General features: G+C 35.3%; 1 protein-coding gene across 10 annotated transcripts in view; it reads right to left on the bottom strand.

Moving 5' to 3' along the window:
* Positions 1-17,454, bottom strand: part of ZNF280C (zinc finger protein 280C) — an 80,069-nt gene that overhangs the window by 35,647 nt on the left and 26,968 nt on the right. For 9 of the 10 annotated variants that reach the window (XR_013374928.1, XR_013374922.1, XR_013374924.1 and 6 more), the window contains 6 exons: positions 15,871-16,041; positions 15,616-15,725; positions 9,768-9,988; positions 4,735-4,892; positions 3,949-4,049; positions 2,970-3,116 (listed from right to left, as the gene is read on the bottom strand). Coding sequence is in view for 2 of the 10 variants with exons in the window: in XM_077888983.1 (XP_077745109.1) it covers positions 2,970-3,116; positions 3,949-4,049; positions 4,735-4,892; positions 9,768-9,988; positions 15,616-15,725; positions 15,871-16,041 (908 nt within the window). In the remaining 8 variants the exon portion in view is untranslated. The remainder of the gene's footprint in view (positions 1-2,969; positions 3,117-3,948; positions 4,050-4,734; positions 4,893-9,767; positions 9,989-15,615; positions 15,726-15,870; positions 16,042-17,454) is intronic. The other variant, XR_013374926.1, reaches the window with a different exon arrangement.

The following is a 17,454-nucleotide window of genomic DNA, read 5'->3' as shown; positions in this document are numbered from 1 at the left end:
ATGCTTAGCCGACTGAACCACCCAGGTGCCCTGGTTTTTTAGTCTTTTGTGAACAACTGTGTAAGTTGCAAGTACCTTGAAAAATGCCTGATGATCCTCCTGATTAATAGAGTCTCTCCTCTGTTGACTGCTGATTGCCTACCTCTTAGGTACTCCAAACTCACAAAAACTGGGCACCAATGGTCTGTCAGTAGTCCTCAAGACTACTCCCAGGTTTCATCAATCAGGAGAACTTATAGTACTTAGAAGTTATACTTGTAGATATGATTTATTCTAGTGAAAGGATACAGAGCAGGATTAATAAAGGAAAAAAAATGCACTGGGTGGAGTGTGGAAGACAGTGGCACCAGTTTCCAAGTGCTCTCTCCCAATGGAGTTGCATAGGACATGCCTTAATCAATCCCCTAGCAACTAACTGCAGCAACATGTACGAAGTGCTTTTTACTAGGAAAGTTCTCTTGGGTTTAACAGGCCAGGATTTTTTTTACAGGGTTCAGTCACTAAATCTTCAGTCTCCCAGAAGAAAAGCAGGTGCTCACCATAATCATACTTTTTGTACAAATGATCTAGAAAAGTTGGTACAATATGGCTCAAGGTTCCAGGCACATAAAGCATTAATCAACTAATAGCAAAGGCATAGTTTCCAGAAATTAGCCAAAGGCCAATTATGCAAGTAGATCCTTCTGAAAATGTACATGAAAATTCAGACCTGCTACGTTTACTCTTTACTATATATACATGGCAAGTTAAGACACACAATTCAGGGTATGAAGAGTGACTACAGATCAGGTAAACCACTTAAGAGACATAGTCCACACAGTGTGCATATCCATCTCTTTCTCACCTTTCTAAGGATACTATTATTCTCCCTATATCTATATTTCTCTCTGGAGCTTAGGAAAGCATGGCAGAAAGAATTAGGTTAAAACCCTCATGATGAAATAGTTAGATCTACTGTTTTACAGCTCATTCTTCCTTTCAAAATCAAAGGTCAAAAGAAATAGAGCACCAACCACCAGCATTTTCTGAACTATTTCTCAAGAAATGTTAATAAGTATTATGCAAATAGTTAAATAAGTCTTGGGAACAATATATAAAATATCCCTTTCCTTAGAGATTTATGAAGTTTTCAAGCATATTAAAAGCCCTAATTTTAAAAATAAAAAGCTGCTACTTTTGTAAATCCAGCCATCTAATGAATTTTTTTTTTCCAGGAGTGATTTTAGAGTGAAACATCTATTAACATCTGATGGAACACTGTTGGGGAACTCTAGAATAGAAAGATTTTGCCAGAGGTTCTTAAGGGTGAGATGGCATATAAGCAAGTTGGAATCACCCCAATCATAGCATAGGTGATCCTGAATGTATCTGGATTTTTTTACTTTTATAATTTTTTTTCAAGTAACAACTACAAGTTGATTTCATGATCATCTAATGACTGGAACTGAAAACAATGTTAGCAGCAGTACTGAGTAAACTGGCCACGACAATGCAAACAATAATAAGAAAATGTAATGAGCTGATCAGTGAAGAGACAAAACTTGATTACATAATCACATTAGTAAACTCCGTGACTTCTAATTTTGCCAAAGGTACCACTGCTCTTTCAAACACTCAAAAATAGGCTTACTGTTTCATCAGAGTTTTCAGCCTAACTAAAGGATGGTCTACTTGTGTCAGGAAAAGACCCAGTAAGAATAAAATGAGAATTCAAGAGAAAAGTGCAAGTACTAACAGTGGTATCCCAGAAATTACATAGCAGAACTGGCAAAAGTCATCCAGGAAACAAGTTATAATCTAAATATAGTTCTCTGGCATAGTTCACATATCTAGAAGTAAGTGTCATTGCTATTTCCTTTGTCACTGGTTGCTACAAAAGACCATTCTGGGTTGCTAATGACAACCACATGTCTTTTCATAATAAAAAGTGAGCTAGAAAGTAGAAATGAAATTTGAAGAGAAGCAGGGGAAAAAAAGATTGAATCCTCAATCTTTTCTTCCCCAGTTCAAACATATCCCTTTCCCTGCTCTTAATTATCAAACAACCTTCAAAATCATTCCCATTCTCAGGATGCCTGGGCAGCTTAGTGGTTGAGTGACTGCCTTTGGCTCAGGGGTGTGATCCTGGGATTCTGAGATCGAGTCCTGCACTGGGCTCCCTGCAGGGAGCCTGCTTCTCTCTCTGCTGTCTCTGGGTCTCTCGTGAATCAATAAATAAAACCTTAAAAAATAATTCCCATTCTTATCACTCTTAGACCCCTGAAATATTTTTTTAAAGATTTTATTTATTGATTCATGAGAGACCCAGAGAGAGAGAGAGAGGCAGAGATACAGGCAGAAGGAGAAGCAGGCTCCATGCAGGGAGCCCGATGCAGGACTCGATCCTGGGAATCCAGGATCACACCCTGGGCCAAAGGCAGGTCCTAAACTACTGAGCCACCCAGGGATCCCCCCCTGAAATATTCAACTTAAAAAATATTTCACTCAGGGATCCCTGGGTGGCTCAGCGGTTTGGTACCTGCCTTTGGCCCAGGGAGTGATCCTGGAGTCCCGGGATCAAGTTCCGCGTCAGGTTCCCGGCATGGAGCCTGCTTCTTCCTCCTCCTGTGTCTCTGTCTCTGTCTGTCTGTCTGTCTGTCTCTCTCTCTCTCTATATATATGTCTATCATAAATAAATAAATAAATTAATTAATTAAAAAATATTTCGCTCATTTTCCTTTTTTTCCCTCCACTCTAGGGTTCCTATTTCTACCTATCTTTCCAAATTTTCACTAGTCAACGGCCTCATCACCACCAGGAAGCAGACAAAAGAAGTGGAAGTTTCACAAGTTATTCAGCAAAAACTATAAATTAATTGTGTCATTTAGAACCACTTAACTTTGTTTTTAGAGCAAATCTAACCAATACTCAAAGTTTATATACCTACCTTTTTACAACGACAAAATGAACCAATAACTGCTAAATCTCACCTGATGCTTCATGTAATGATTCATGTAGGGAGTTGCCATTCTACTAACTTTGAGGCAAAATGGACATAGCAAATTCTTAGTGTTTTCATGGGTTGATCTAAAATGACTTTCTACATCAGAAAATGTTGATGATCTAAACTGGCACACCTAGAAATATAAAGAAGGTTTAGTTTAACTTGAAAGTTTATAACTGATAGCAATTACATCAAAGTAGCAATGAAGAGTCATTTGCTTAGAGGAACATTATGCACTACAAATTCATCTCTGTTGCCTATACAACCAAGAATTCTATTGCTGAAAATACCAAGTATACTCTTTGAAGTAGAAAAGTTATCTTTCAAAGTTTAGGGATATATTCCTAAATATAACTTAGCATTTCGTTTTTCTTTTTTTTCTTTTTTCGCATTTCCTTTTTCTTTTCAGATCTACAACTCCCCCCACCATCTTGCTTGAATTTTCAAACTCTGACACCTCTTGTCCTAGAAAGTTTTTCCTGCTATTAAAATAGACCATTCTTTTCTTTGGATTTTATTTATTTATTTATTTTTTCTTTGGATTTTAAATACTATCCAGGCTCTGATAGAGGCAATTTTCCTTATCTTGCTATCTTTTTGGGAACCACTTCAAATTCTGGAAAAATACTGGTCCTAAAGCATTTAGTTGAGTTCCCCACAACTAATACCATTTCCTATTTCTCTGCCATGTCTATATTCTTCTCTATATGGTAAGAAGATCCATATAGAGCAGGGCATTTTGTTTGTCTAGTACAGGGATCAGTGAACTATGGCCTCCTGTCCAAGGCCAAGCCACCATCCCCACATACAAGAGTTATATAAAGGGAGTTTCCACTATTGAAGAGGGTCTTCAATTTTAGTAACTCATTTTATTCAAATGGTTAAAAAGTTCAATAGATTAATACTATTTTGTGGCACATAAGAGTAAAAGAAACACCTAAGTAGATGATAAAATGTATGTATACCTGGCAAATATATGGCATTTCACCGGGTTTATGAGTATCCTTCATATGTTGCAAAAGAGCATGTTCCGTTTCAAATGATAATTCACAGATTTTACAAATAGCTGAAAGTGGAAAAAAACCACATTATACAATTTTAAAGATGTATATGAATAAAAGATTCCTTTTGTACATACACAACAACGGCAATAAGTAATAATAGTAACAGTGGTGCTGGTTCCAACAGTTATATGGCTGTTAACTCTGTAGCATTGTTCTATGGACCTTACTTATATTAACTTACTTAATTCTCATGCCATCTCTGACAGAGTACTGCGACTTTACCCCCATTTTGCAGATGAAGAGCCTGAGGCACAGAAAGATTAACAGCTTGTCTGAGATCTTGCAGCTATATTAAGATGCAGAACTGGAATTTAAATCCTAGCTAACCCCAGACTCTGTGATTTTTAACTATCATTGCAATTATTTTTCTTATTAGAGTGTATGTAAATAAAGGCCAATGATTTCATAATTACAAACCAGGGAATCTGAATTTTCTAACTTAGCCCCCTGCATACAATGAATGCATGTGTTATACAAAGGAAGTTTCTATTTACAAGAGGGACTTCAATTTTAGAAAGCAATTCTATTGAAAAGTTTATACAAGTTAAAATTTGTTTTTCAACTGTGCCTTCAAATCTAAAGTCTATTTCTTATTCTTAGGATTCTTATCAGAATTCTTAAGGATTCCTCATAGCTTAGATGATCAAAATCATTACTGTTCAAGACTTCAATAAAACTGTGACTTACTAGAAAACTCATGGGGAGTGTGAGTACTCTCAATGTGACACTGCAACTGGAATGGTGTAGGATATTGACGGTAGCAGTGCTGGCAGGTGGTATGATTTTCCCAGCTCTCACTGTTCTGCTTCTCAAGTTCCAAATGGTGCTTCATGTGGTTCATGAACCTATAAATGATTGTCAACAGATGCAAATATTCAGATTTATAACCAAGGAAAAAAACTCACAAATAAGGATTTGAACCTAAATGTTAAAAATGCAGCCGTAGTACTCAAAATAGTATCTCCAAAGCCTTAAAGTCCTCTAGGACAGTGTGCAATTTTAATTTTTTAAAAAGATTTTTATTTATTTACTTGACAGAGAGCACACAAGCAGGGGTAGTAGCAGGAAGAGGGAGAAGCAGAATGCCCAGTTAGCAGGGAGCCCGACTTGGGGCTTGATCCCAGAATCCTGGGATCATGACCTGAGCTGAAGGCAGATGCTTAACCAACTGAGCCGCCCAGTATCAAAAAGTGATCACTTTCATTAAATGGCTCAGTAATCATTTTTCCTTGTATCTTCATTTTATTTTTCTTTAAATTTTTATTTATTTATGATAGTCACAGAGAGAGAGAGGCAGAGACATAGGCAGAGGGAGAGGCAGGCTCCATGCAGGGAGCCTGATGTGGGACTCGATCCTGGGTCTCCAGGATCACGCCCCAGGCCAAAGGCAGGCGCCAAACCGCTGCACCACCCAGGGATCCCGTATCTTCATTTTAAAATAAGCCATTGATATAGTTCCTATGAAATACCATTAATTTGCTATAACTCTTCATTATTTCAGATTTTAAAAAATTTTGTTAAGAACAATAGGCTTTGGGGTGCCTGGGTGGCTCAGTCAGTTAAGTGTCTGCCTTTGGCTCAGGTCATGATCTCAGAGTCCTGCTTCTCCCTCTTTATTGCTTCCCCCTGCTCCTGCTCTCTCTTAAATAAATAAAATATTAAAAAATAGAACAAGTTTCTTTTCCATACATGAAGTAGTATTTACATTTTAAAATAAAATCCTTAAAGAAAACCCTACCACCAAAAACAGGTAGAGTCATAAGAGAAATCTTTTATTTTTTAAAGATTTTATTTATTTGAGAAAGAGAGAGGAGAGAGCACAAGCAGTAGGAGTGGCAGAGGGAGAACCAGGCTCCCTGCTGAGCAAGGAGCTCAATGTGGGGCTCAATCCCAAGACACTGAGATCATGACCCGACCTAAGGCAGATGCTTAACCAACTGAGCCCCGCAGGCACCCTGAGAAAAAACTTTTAAAGGCCTTAAAGGCATACAATAAGTTTCAGCTGCTTAAAAGACAAATTAGTATTTTTATTTGTGTTTTGGTTTGTAAATCTGTGTAAAAGCAATTTAAAAGAACTTTTTGTTTTATTTAATGATGCTGGTTTACTGTGAGCACAAACACTGCATTTTTCACAGACCACAACCTCTGAAGCATAGTCCATTTATTAGCTCTACATTCTGCTGTGTCAGATTCTAATAGGTTTCTTATGAGAAGGAACTAAGACCTTTCAATGGAGGGGGTAAAATATAAAAAGGCAGATGTATTTCAGAGGGCTTGTCGAAACTTTTTACTGAATTTCAAAGTAAAGTTACTCAAATTAACTTTAATAATGAGTCAAATATTAACTTATTCATTATGCATCCCTAAAGGATATAATCTTGAAGTGATTATGTCATCAACCTAGATAGCAATCATAACATGCAGGCTTTAACATTTATCTTTTCACATCTCCTGCTTATGGTACACTTTTTAAAAAAGATTTTATTTATTCATGATAGACACAGAGAGAGAGAGGCAGAGACACAGGCAGAGGGAGAAGCAGGCTCCATGCAAGGAGCCCGATGTGGGACTCGATCCCGGGACTCCAGGATCACACCCTGGGTTGAAGGCAGGCGCTAAACCGCTGAGCCACCCAGGGATCCCCATGGTACACTTTGAAATATCTTTTTTCCTCCTTTAATTTTTTTTTTAAGTTGGCACCACACTCAATGTGAGGCTTGAACTCACAACCCTGAGATCAAGAATCACATGCTCTGCCAACTGAGCCAGTCAGGTGCTCGTTCCTCCTTTAATCTTAACATCATCTCTATTAAAATGTTTTTTTTAAACTAGTTTTGCCTAAATATTTACATATAACGGTCATGGGCCATTAAACTTTCAGCTCACAACTTAATAAATAAAATCTGTTTAGAACTCATTAAACTCAACAGCAAAGAAACAAGCAATCTAATCATGAAATAGGCAAAAGACATGAACAGAAATTTCACAGAGGAAGACATCGACATGGCCAACAAGCACATGAGAAAATGCTCCGCATCACTGGCCATCAGGAAAATACAAATCAAAACCACAATGAGATACCCCCTCATACCAGTTAGAATGGGGAAAATTAACAAAACAGGAAACAAATGTTGGAGAGCATGTGGAGAAAGGGGAACCCTCTTGCACTGTTGGTGGGAATGTGAACTGGTGCAGCCACTCTGGAAAACTGTGTGGAGGTTCCTCAAACAGTTAAAAATAGATCTGCCCTACGACCCAGCAATTGCCCTGCTGGGGATTTACCCCAAAGATACAGATCCACTGAAACGCCAGGACACCTGCACTCCAATATTTATAGCAGCAATGTCCACAATACCCAATCTGTGGAAGGAGCCTCGGTGTCCATCGAAAGATGAATGGATAAAGAAGATGTGGTGTATGTATATGATGGAATATTACTCAGGCATTAGAAATGACAAATACCCACCATTTGCTTTGACGTGGAGGGACCTGGAAGGTATTACGCTGAGTGAAGTAAGTCAATCGGAGAAGGACAAACATTATATGGTCTCATTCATTTGGGGAATATAAAAATTAGTGAAAGGGAATAAAGGGAAAGGAGAGAAAATGAGTGAAAATATCAGTGAGGGTGACAAAACATGAGAGACACCTAACTCTGGGAAATGAACAAGGGGTAGTGGAAGGGAAGGTGGGCGGGGGGTTGGGGTGACTGGGTGATGGGCAATGAGGGGGGCATTTGGCGGGATGAGCACTGGGTATTATGCTATATGTTGGCAAATTGAACTCCAATAAAAATATTTAAAAAATCTGTTTAAAGTGATCTGTTAATTAACTAGCTATCTCTCAATTATTACACTGCCCCCAATCAGCAGTGCACATTTGTCAAACCAGCAGATGGAGACGTGGAAAAAAGCAACCCCCTCACAAAGCTATTCTCAGAATAAAATAGCCCTATCTGGTTTTAGTGACACTTAATGTGGGAAAAAATGATCCTACAATATCTTCACAGGGCAGAGAGTAGAAATCTTGAACTATCAGCTTCTATCATTCTCTAAAACCATTGATTTGCCACCCTAGATTTTACTATTAAGGTAAAATGTTATTTAACACATATTAACATCTTAGTTACCCAGTGTCTATTGTTGAGGTTTTATTTACTAACCAGTATGTCAGAAATGCTACAAAATTTCTAAATGTTATAAAATACAGTTAGCTTAAAATTTCTAAATATTCTGGTAGTCTAGAAATCTGTAGCCAGTCTTTTGGGATGAAAACAAAAAAAAAGGAGATTTCATTTTTAATATTAAATGGAATAATCTTACAGGAAAAACTAAAAAGCTACTGCTGATAAGAATTTCTAATATCATATGTCTAACATTTAAGTATAAGGAACTTAAACAGTGACTCACTTTTCTCTGAATTTTACCAAATTTATTTTTTTTTAAAGATTTATTTATTTATTTATGATAGACATAGAGAGAGAGAGAGAGAGGCAGAGACACAGGAGGAGGGAGAAGCAGGCTCCATGCTGGGAGCCCGATGTGGGATTCGATCCCGGGTCTCCAGGATCGTGTCCTGAGCCAAAGGCAGGCGCTAAACCGCTGCGCCACCCAGGGATCCCCTTACCAAATTTATTAATTTAATTTCCTGATATAGTTTACTGTAAAAAGATAAAGATATGGAAGCAGGTCACAGGGTTCTATTTTAACAGTGTTTCAGTGTTATATCTCAAAGCACAATTTTCTTTTGTTAAGCTACTGGGCCATTAGCAATTGAAGGCTGTTAGGGCTTGATAAAAGGAGATAAGGAAGTATGAAAACTCATATGAATAACATATGTAAAAGATCTCCAAACACTATAAAGCATTACTACAAAGGTAGCATCCATAATTGTTTTAGGTTTATGTTACAGTGTATTTCAGGGTTTTTCTATGTACTATCATTTTGGACTTAAGAATTCATCAGTAAATAAAATAAATTCTAGGCTTAGAAATGACCTATAGGATACTTAAGAATGCTAGTTACAAAGGAAAGTCATCAAGGGTAAATATCTTGAAAAATATCAATATGTCCTGTAACTTTGCTCTGGTTACTATCTTACTTAGGACAATAGATATGTAATATGCCATGTTACTCAAAGAATGCAAAGTAGAAATTCCTAAAATGTAAAGCATACATGCATAAATCTCCAAAATCTTCAAAATTGAGAACTAAATCTCTACTTTTAAAATGTGTTAAATTATAAACTCAAAGCAGACATGTTTCATAAACTAGTACTTCTCTAAAGAAGACCATCTAAAAAAATCACTTTCTCTGCAAGGTAAATGTGGTCAAAATGAGAAATATGAATTGAAAAACTGGAGCATTAAATAAGACTAATATGGAAGAGCTCAAATTGGATATAGTAGCTCTTCCTGTGATAGGAAAAGTAGATTCAAAAGAAGCTAAATAATAAAATATCTCATTGAAAATTCTGAGTTCAATGATAGAGACAAGTGATTTTTCTCTGAGTTAAAATAAATTTTGCCCCTTCTTAAGCTGTATTAAAGAAATACAACTAAGTGGATCCAAGTGTCAAATTCTTAAAATACAATAAAAGACAAAAGCTTTAACATTACAATCTGCCTTTATTCTATCTAGAATAGTACAGGAAAATAAAGATATATTTACATCAGCAGCATTCCAATTTTCAGATAGAAAGAGAAATAAGTGTTTACATACCTAATGTTGTTTTTAAGAACTTTCAAGCAACTGAAGCATTTAAAGGTTGTGTAAGTCTTCTGTTCATCATCAACAGCTCCTTCATGTCTTCCATAGTAAAAGTCACTAACTAACATAATTAATTTTCCTTTCTCTGCACCAGTCTTATTTTTATTTTCAGTAATTGCAAGTTCTGCTTTAATCATTTCCAAAAATTTATTTACCATGTCTGGACAACAACGCTGAAAGAGAAAAAAAAATATATGTATATTTTACTAGGTCTCTTTAGAAAATCAGATACCAAAAAATGATTCTGTATTTATAACTAGGGCCAGCTAATGTAAAAATATGCTTGGCAAGATATCTGGGGAGAGTCACCAAAATGTTGGCTTCTTTCTTTATAGTCTAAAAAATTCCAACAATAAACATCTCTTATCTTAATAAAGAAATAACTTCAAAAACAAATTAAAAACATAAAACCAGGGATGACTATATATCTAACATTATTTTCCTTGTAATTATAATTTTCAGATATAAATAGTTAATAATTTGATCCTTGGCCAAAAATCATTCATTTCATATCTGTTAAGATACAGCTTAAAAAGGAAAGGTAGTTTTATATGCCATTATGTACATGCTAAATTATCAAATAATACAGTAGTATTTTGGTAAGGCCTGGTTGAAACTAGACTTTGAGCACAGATAACCTGCCATTCCCCAGACTCAAGGTATGGAAAACGTATGGGACAAAAAAAGAAGCATTAGTTACAATTTAAAAACTTCAACACATTCTACCTAGAATGCTGAAATATGTGAAGGGGAAATCTACCTCATGAATAAAATCAAGACCTCATACAAACTGACCCTAATATGGAATACTTTCATACATAAACTTTTAATTTTTGAGGAGATAAAACTGTTCATTTAATGTACACAATTTTCCGTTGTGGAATTTCTCTAGAAGAATTCTTTGAGAATAACCAGAGAGCAAAAATATAAACTTCTCTAAAAACCCAAACAACAGGGAGCATGTGCCTTTGGCTCAGGTCGTGATCCCGGAGTGCCGGGATTGAGTCCCACATCAGGCTCCCTGCAAAGAGCCTGCTTCTCCCTCTGCCTATGTCTTTGCCTCTCTCATGAATAAATAAATAAAACCTTAAAAAACCCAAACATGCTCACAATGCAACCACAAAGTGAAAATCTTAGAAAAATAAAGCACAACAAAAAACTGTGACAGAATCAAGACCAATTAAACCTATCCTATCAATGAATATAAATAGGTGGATTTAACTCCGCTACTGATGAAAGAAATTTCACATAGGATTACAAAAGAAAAATGATTATGTAAAAGAAAGAAATATATCAAAAACAAAGTGATTTGGAAGGCTTGAAAATAAAAAGATAAAGAATATAACAGGCAAATGGTAATAATGAGAAAACAAGGATTGTGAAATTGATGTTAAACAAAATAGAATCCAGGCCAAAAATGGAACACTTCATAAGAATGCTAAAGGATACATTCACAATGAAGTTAAAAGAGATAGATCCAACAGATCTATTTACTACCCTAAATAGTAATGGGTATAAAACAGAATTGGAAGATATCAAGGAAAATATTGCTAATTTGAGACTGAAGCTTACTCAAAAAATAACAGAGCAAGTAGATGAATATAAGATACAGCAACCTCAATAACATATTAGTATGTTAGACCTGATAGATAACTATCAAATCCCATACTCTAAAAACAAAAAACACCCCTTATTTTCAAGTTTCTATATAACATTCAAGAAAACAGCCCATACGGTTTTCAAAATGGGGAGAAAAATGTCGGAACCTGGGCTTTGCCATCAAAGTGATTGAGGTTTGAATCTCAGCTATACCAGATAATTGGCCATAAAGCAAAAAGAAAAAGATCTGGCCTAAAGAATTTCCTAAGGATTAAATGAAATAATACTTCAAAGCTTAGTGCTGTGTCTTTAGATGGATAGGATGTTCGACTTACATTCTAAAAATTCTTCCTTTGTTCTTTTTTTTTTTTTATGATAGTCACAGAGAGAGAGAGGCAGAGACACAGGCAGAGGGAGAAGCAGGCTCCATGCACCGGGAGCCCGATGTGGGATTCGATCCCGGGTCTCCAGGATCGCGCCCTGGGCCAAAGGCAGGCGCCAAACCGCTGCGCCACCCAGGGATCCCAAAATTCTTCCTTTGGATGAAAATATTATCTCTGTGGTATACCAATCTACTTATTTGTAACAGCAGCAAAAGATCATTCACAAATAATCTAAAATTCACTTTTTCAAAATGGAAATCCTGACAATATTATATAAATATAACTGATATATATGAAAATGCATAAGCTAAAATGTAAAAGTCTCATATAGTTTTAACCACTAACAATGCTACAAGAAATAAAAACTACATTTTAGAGAACATTTGTCATTTTCTTCAGGTGCAGAAATATATATAATATGCTATGATTTGTGTATAAAATAGATGGAAACATTCATGTGTGAAACATGATTTGTGTATAAAATACACAATGATTTGTGTATAAAAAATGTATATAAAATAGATGCAAACATTCACGTGTGCCTGTATATTCAGAAATTAAGTCAAAAAGGAAATAAAACAAGTTAATAAAAAATGATTTCCTTTGCAAGTCGTATTGGTAACTAGACAAATAGGGTGAGATTCTTTTTTTTTAATTCATGAGAGACACACAGAGAGAGGCAGAGACATAGGCAGAGGACAAAGCAGGCTCCCTGTGGGGATCCTGGTGCAGGACTCGATCCCAGGACCCCAGGATCATGACCTGAGCCAAAGGCAGACACTCAATCACTGAGCCACCCAGGCATCCCATGGGGTGTGATTCTTGACTGTCTACCTTCTTTTTTTATTTAAAATTTTTATTTTAATTCAAGTTAGTTAACATACAGTGTTATATTAGTTTCAGGTGTACAATATAGTGATTCAACACTTCCATACAATACCTGGTATTCATCACAAGTGCACTCCTTAATCTCCATCATCTATTCTACCCAATTTCCCCTCTGGTACCATCAGTTTGTTCTCTATAGTTAGGAGTCTGTTTCTTGGTTTGTCTCTCTTTTTCCCTTTGCTCATTTGTTTTGTTTCTTAAATTCCACATATAAGTGAAATCATATGGTATTGGTCTTTGAGTTATTTCACTTAACATTATACTCTCTGGCTCCATCCATGTCATTGTAAATGCCAATATTTCATTTTTTTATGGCCGAATATTCCATTGTGTATATATTCCACATCTTTATTCATTCATCAACTGATGGACACTTGGGCTGCTTTCATGTCTTGGCTATAGTAAATAATGCTATGAATATAGGGGTGCATGTATCTCTTTGAATTAGTATTTTTGTAGTCTTTGGGTAAATACCCAGTAATGCAATTGCTGGGTGTAGGGCAGTTCTAACTTTTTGAGGAACCTCCATACTGTTTTCCACATCAGTTTGCATTCCCACCCATAGCGCATGAGGGTTCCTTTTTCTACACATCCTTGCCAACACCTGTGTTTTTTGTTTTGAGTTTAGCCATTCAGACAGGTGTGAGGTGATATCTTATTGTAGTTTTAATTTGCATTTCCTTGATAGTAAAGGATGATGAATATCTACCTTCGTATACTTTCTGATTCACGTGACTATATTACCCTTCCTACCAATTAAATAAAGAAACTAAATTACTCAGCCCTTTCTTTTCTTTTTCCATCTATGATGCAAAACATAAATACATCAAGTATCTCTATACAATATTACTTAGACAGGAAGATTGAAAACACTGGTAGAATTTTATATAAAACCAAAACCCCGAGCAGCCCGGGTGGCTCAGTGGTTTAGTGCCGCCTTCAGCCCAGGGTATGATCCTGGTGACCCGGGATTGAGTCCCGCGTCGGGCTCCCTGCATGGAGCCTGCTTCTCCCTCTGCCTGTGTCTCTGCCTCTCTCTGTGTCTCTCATGAATAAATAAATAAAATCTTTAAAATAATAAAAAAAACCCAAAACCCAAAGTCCAGTTCACAGGAATCACTCAGGGAGGTGGAAATAGTGATAGATCAAATATGATTTTACTCAAGAATAAAGTAACTGTATTTGGAATTTTACATTCCTTTCTTTCTACATTTTTTTGTAAAATGCTAAATTTCAATGAAAAATTTGCCAATCTTGAAACAGCAAGCAATAACTTTTCCTAAGTTGCTTCTTTGCCTTGCACTCTTCTTATCCCCTTTCCTGAATATAATCTGCATTGCCTTTTTTCTTGTCTCCTTTCCCACTTCCTGCCATTTATATTGAGCATGCAAGAAGAATACAGACTACCTTTCCACAGATACACAGAACACTGCAATATCTTCTAAAATATTTTAAGTGGAGTAATACCTAGACCTTATACTTTATTAGTACTTTGAAAATTAGTACTTTGAAAATTACGTAAAGAACTTCCTACACCAACATAAAGCTAGAATTTATAACAATTAAAACTGTATACTGAAAGTGAGTTAACGCTATCATTTCTTGTGAAATGCTCCACCATTAGGAGTTTATGTCTGAGTGTTAGACATCAAAATGTAAGACTAAGATTTTGAGTAATGTGACATGCATATGTCACCAAAGAAAAAATAACTTAAAAAAAAGGAATTTTTAGGTTACAGGAAAGATTAAGCACCAAACAAAATGCCTGTCTTACAAGAAGTTTGAAGAATGGCATGACCTAGTCAATAAAATATTCTGATTAATACATTATTTTCATTAAAAGCTAAAATACAATATGCAAAGAGATTCTTTTTTTTTCTTTAAGTAGGTCCACCCTGGGCATGGGTCCACCCAACACAGGGCTCGAACTTACCACCCTAATATCAAGGGCTTACCTCAGCCAAGATCAAGAGTCAGACATTTAACTGACTGTCTTGCCCAGGCACCCTACATATACATAGAGATTCAAATGCCACATGTGTGTGCCAGCTGCCTGGGGACCCTACCGGACAAAGGTTGCAGCTCCTGCATGACTCAGTGGCTGTCGTGTGCAGGACTCACTTATCTGGGAACCATCTGGGAACCTGGACCATTTTTGCTGGTTGGGGGAAATGATTTTACAAATGAGATTTGCCCAGAGATCTGGGCAATGGCAAAATGCCAGAAATGGAGAGAAAGAAATGTTAAGATCTGGGAAATAAATTATTTACCTGGGAAAGCTCCAACATCTGCACTCTTAGGGCTGTCACTAAGATAAACACCGGGCTTTTTACAAAGTCTTCTAGATATAATACTTTAAAGAGGTCAGAGACAGGGAAGATCCCCTCTTCACTTAGGTCTATTTCTTCCATTTCTTAAAGTACTATATACTGTGTTTAATGTATTTTCTCAAGTCTCAGAGAGATCAATGACAATCACATCTCTCAGACAAAGCAACAACTAAAGCTTTGATCTAGCATCCTTAGTTTTAAAGCAACTCCCACACATTGTCAATTTCACCTTACTTCGGCATCCAGTTCCAGAAAATGGATATTTTTACCCATAATTTTATGGTTGATAAAGTCATTTTTACATCTAATAAAATTATCAAGGATTACTTGGTATTTTCTAATACTCATCCCCAAAATATATGCATATACTATAGTACATATAAGCCTAATTTTTAAGATTTCATGATTGGGAAAGATTTTAAAATCTTGTATAAAGATAGTCATCATGAATATCAATTTTTACTTAAGTTATATAGAAATACCAAGGAGAAGATTTCTTATTTAAATACCTGGACAAACTAGCATTTACTATATTCCAATCTTTAGTCTTTTCAGAGATTTGTCAATATTTTTAAAAATTAACCTTTGAAAAAGATTTACCTTCATGTGATATTTCAAAGGATCCAGAAGATTAAATTTCACATTGCACTTTGGACAAGATCTTAGAAAAGGTGTTCCAGTTTTATGGGGAGATGATGAGGTATTTGTACCTAAAATAGATTAAGGACTTTTAAGGCTCAAATTCTTTTTTAAACATTAAATAATCAGTAATAAAAGTTTAAAAATTCATCACAATTTCTAAAATTTATGTATAAATAATATAATTTCTATTTTATATCCCAGATTCGTATTTACCTTTTGATATCATAACATGGGAAGATGTCGCTGGAGGAGAGTTAGTTAAAGACAATGAAGCACAAGGACTTATTTCAGAAACACTTTCGTTGGTCTTTGGCTTTTTTGGAGTAACACTGTTTACTTTAGAAGCAGAAGAACGTTTTAATATAGGTAGAGTCTGATCTATACCTACAATATTTAAATAGTGGGAGAAATATGTATAAATACTTTGGTATAGAACACTGCTTACAAATGCTACTAAAATGGCTTTATATTTGAATTTAAGTAAAAACGTTTTGAAGCTAAATTAAATAATCTAATTAGATAATACAAATGACAGAATGATCAAAATTTATGATCAAAAAACTTATAAGATCAATAGGTAGAAAGAAATTGTATAACAGCTATTTTGAACTACACATATTTGAACAATTCATGAAATAAACTTTTTAATATAAGAAAATTCTAAAAATACTTTCAAATAAAGAAATACATATAGGAATCATAAAAGAAGTCAGACCAAAAGAGTCCTAAGCAAAAAAAGAAAAAAAATTAAAGCACAAAGAATGTTTTTTTTATTTTTTGTTATTTTTATTTTTTTACAAACAATGTTCTAAACTCAATTCCCACAAATGAATTTATCTTTAGATGCTCAAATACATTTGTCTTTGGGAACAAAAACAACCTTTATTCTAAAAATTTGGAGAAACCCTTTAAGATACTTAAAAAAAAACTTAAGATGTCTAATGGAAAACTCAAATTGGTTCTTTTCCCACTTATTAACAATATGATGGGTTTAAATTTTCTGTTTATTCCTTATGAACAAACAACTAATCTTGAACAATACTTTGCTCATTCATATGAAAAGGTTTAAAAAGCTAGTAATGGTCTTCAAACTATATTCCGAGGCAGATATAAAAACTCTTCTTTTACCTTTGTTTTAAAAAATTAGACTTTTTGAGGAGATTTCATTACTACATAGTTCTGAGCTAGAAAACCATCACTTTAAAGGCTAAAGGATCATGTAATTCAGGGCATTTGCAAGACAAGTGGGCATATTTAGGTAATAACTAGACATAGCAAAAGTCTTTTTGAAAATAACACACAATTGTACTTTGTGATATTCTAAAACTGCACATGACAAAAATGATAAATAAAAAATAAAAAAATAAAACTGCACATCATATTTTAATGCTCCCAACTGTACACTAAGAGGAGTAGAATAGAGAAATACAAGGAAGATGAGAGCATTGTGGGCTCCTCTGTCAAATCTGTGTTTCATTCTTTGAGATACCACAGAAATGATTTTTCTCCATCTTCAAGCACATGGTTACTGACAGCTATACTGCAGGCATTTGGGACTGATTCTGTGTAATCACTAACATTCCTAGATGCTTAGGTTACCAATGAGTACTGGTATTTTGGCAACTAGTTATCTCGCAGGCTGTATAGTAAAAATAGACTGTTGTGTATATAATTTTTAAAACCATGAGTGAATCTCCAAGTTAAATAAAATCACTCTGAGCTCAATAGTTTTAAATTTTAACCCTTTAACTTGTTTATCTCTATTGTCTCCAGCTTGTGCTGTTCACTATTTTCAAC

The sequence above is a fragment of the Canis aureus genome, chromosome X (assembly GCF_053574225.1).
Source record: "Canis aureus isolate CA01 chromosome X, VMU_Caureus_v.1.0, whole genome shotgun sequence".
NCBI lineage: Eukaryota > Metazoa > Chordata > Mammalia > Carnivora > Canidae > Canis > Canis aureus.
The sequence above is the reverse complement of the archived record's forward strand: the minus strand, read 5'-3'. Positions and strand labels throughout refer to the sequence as shown.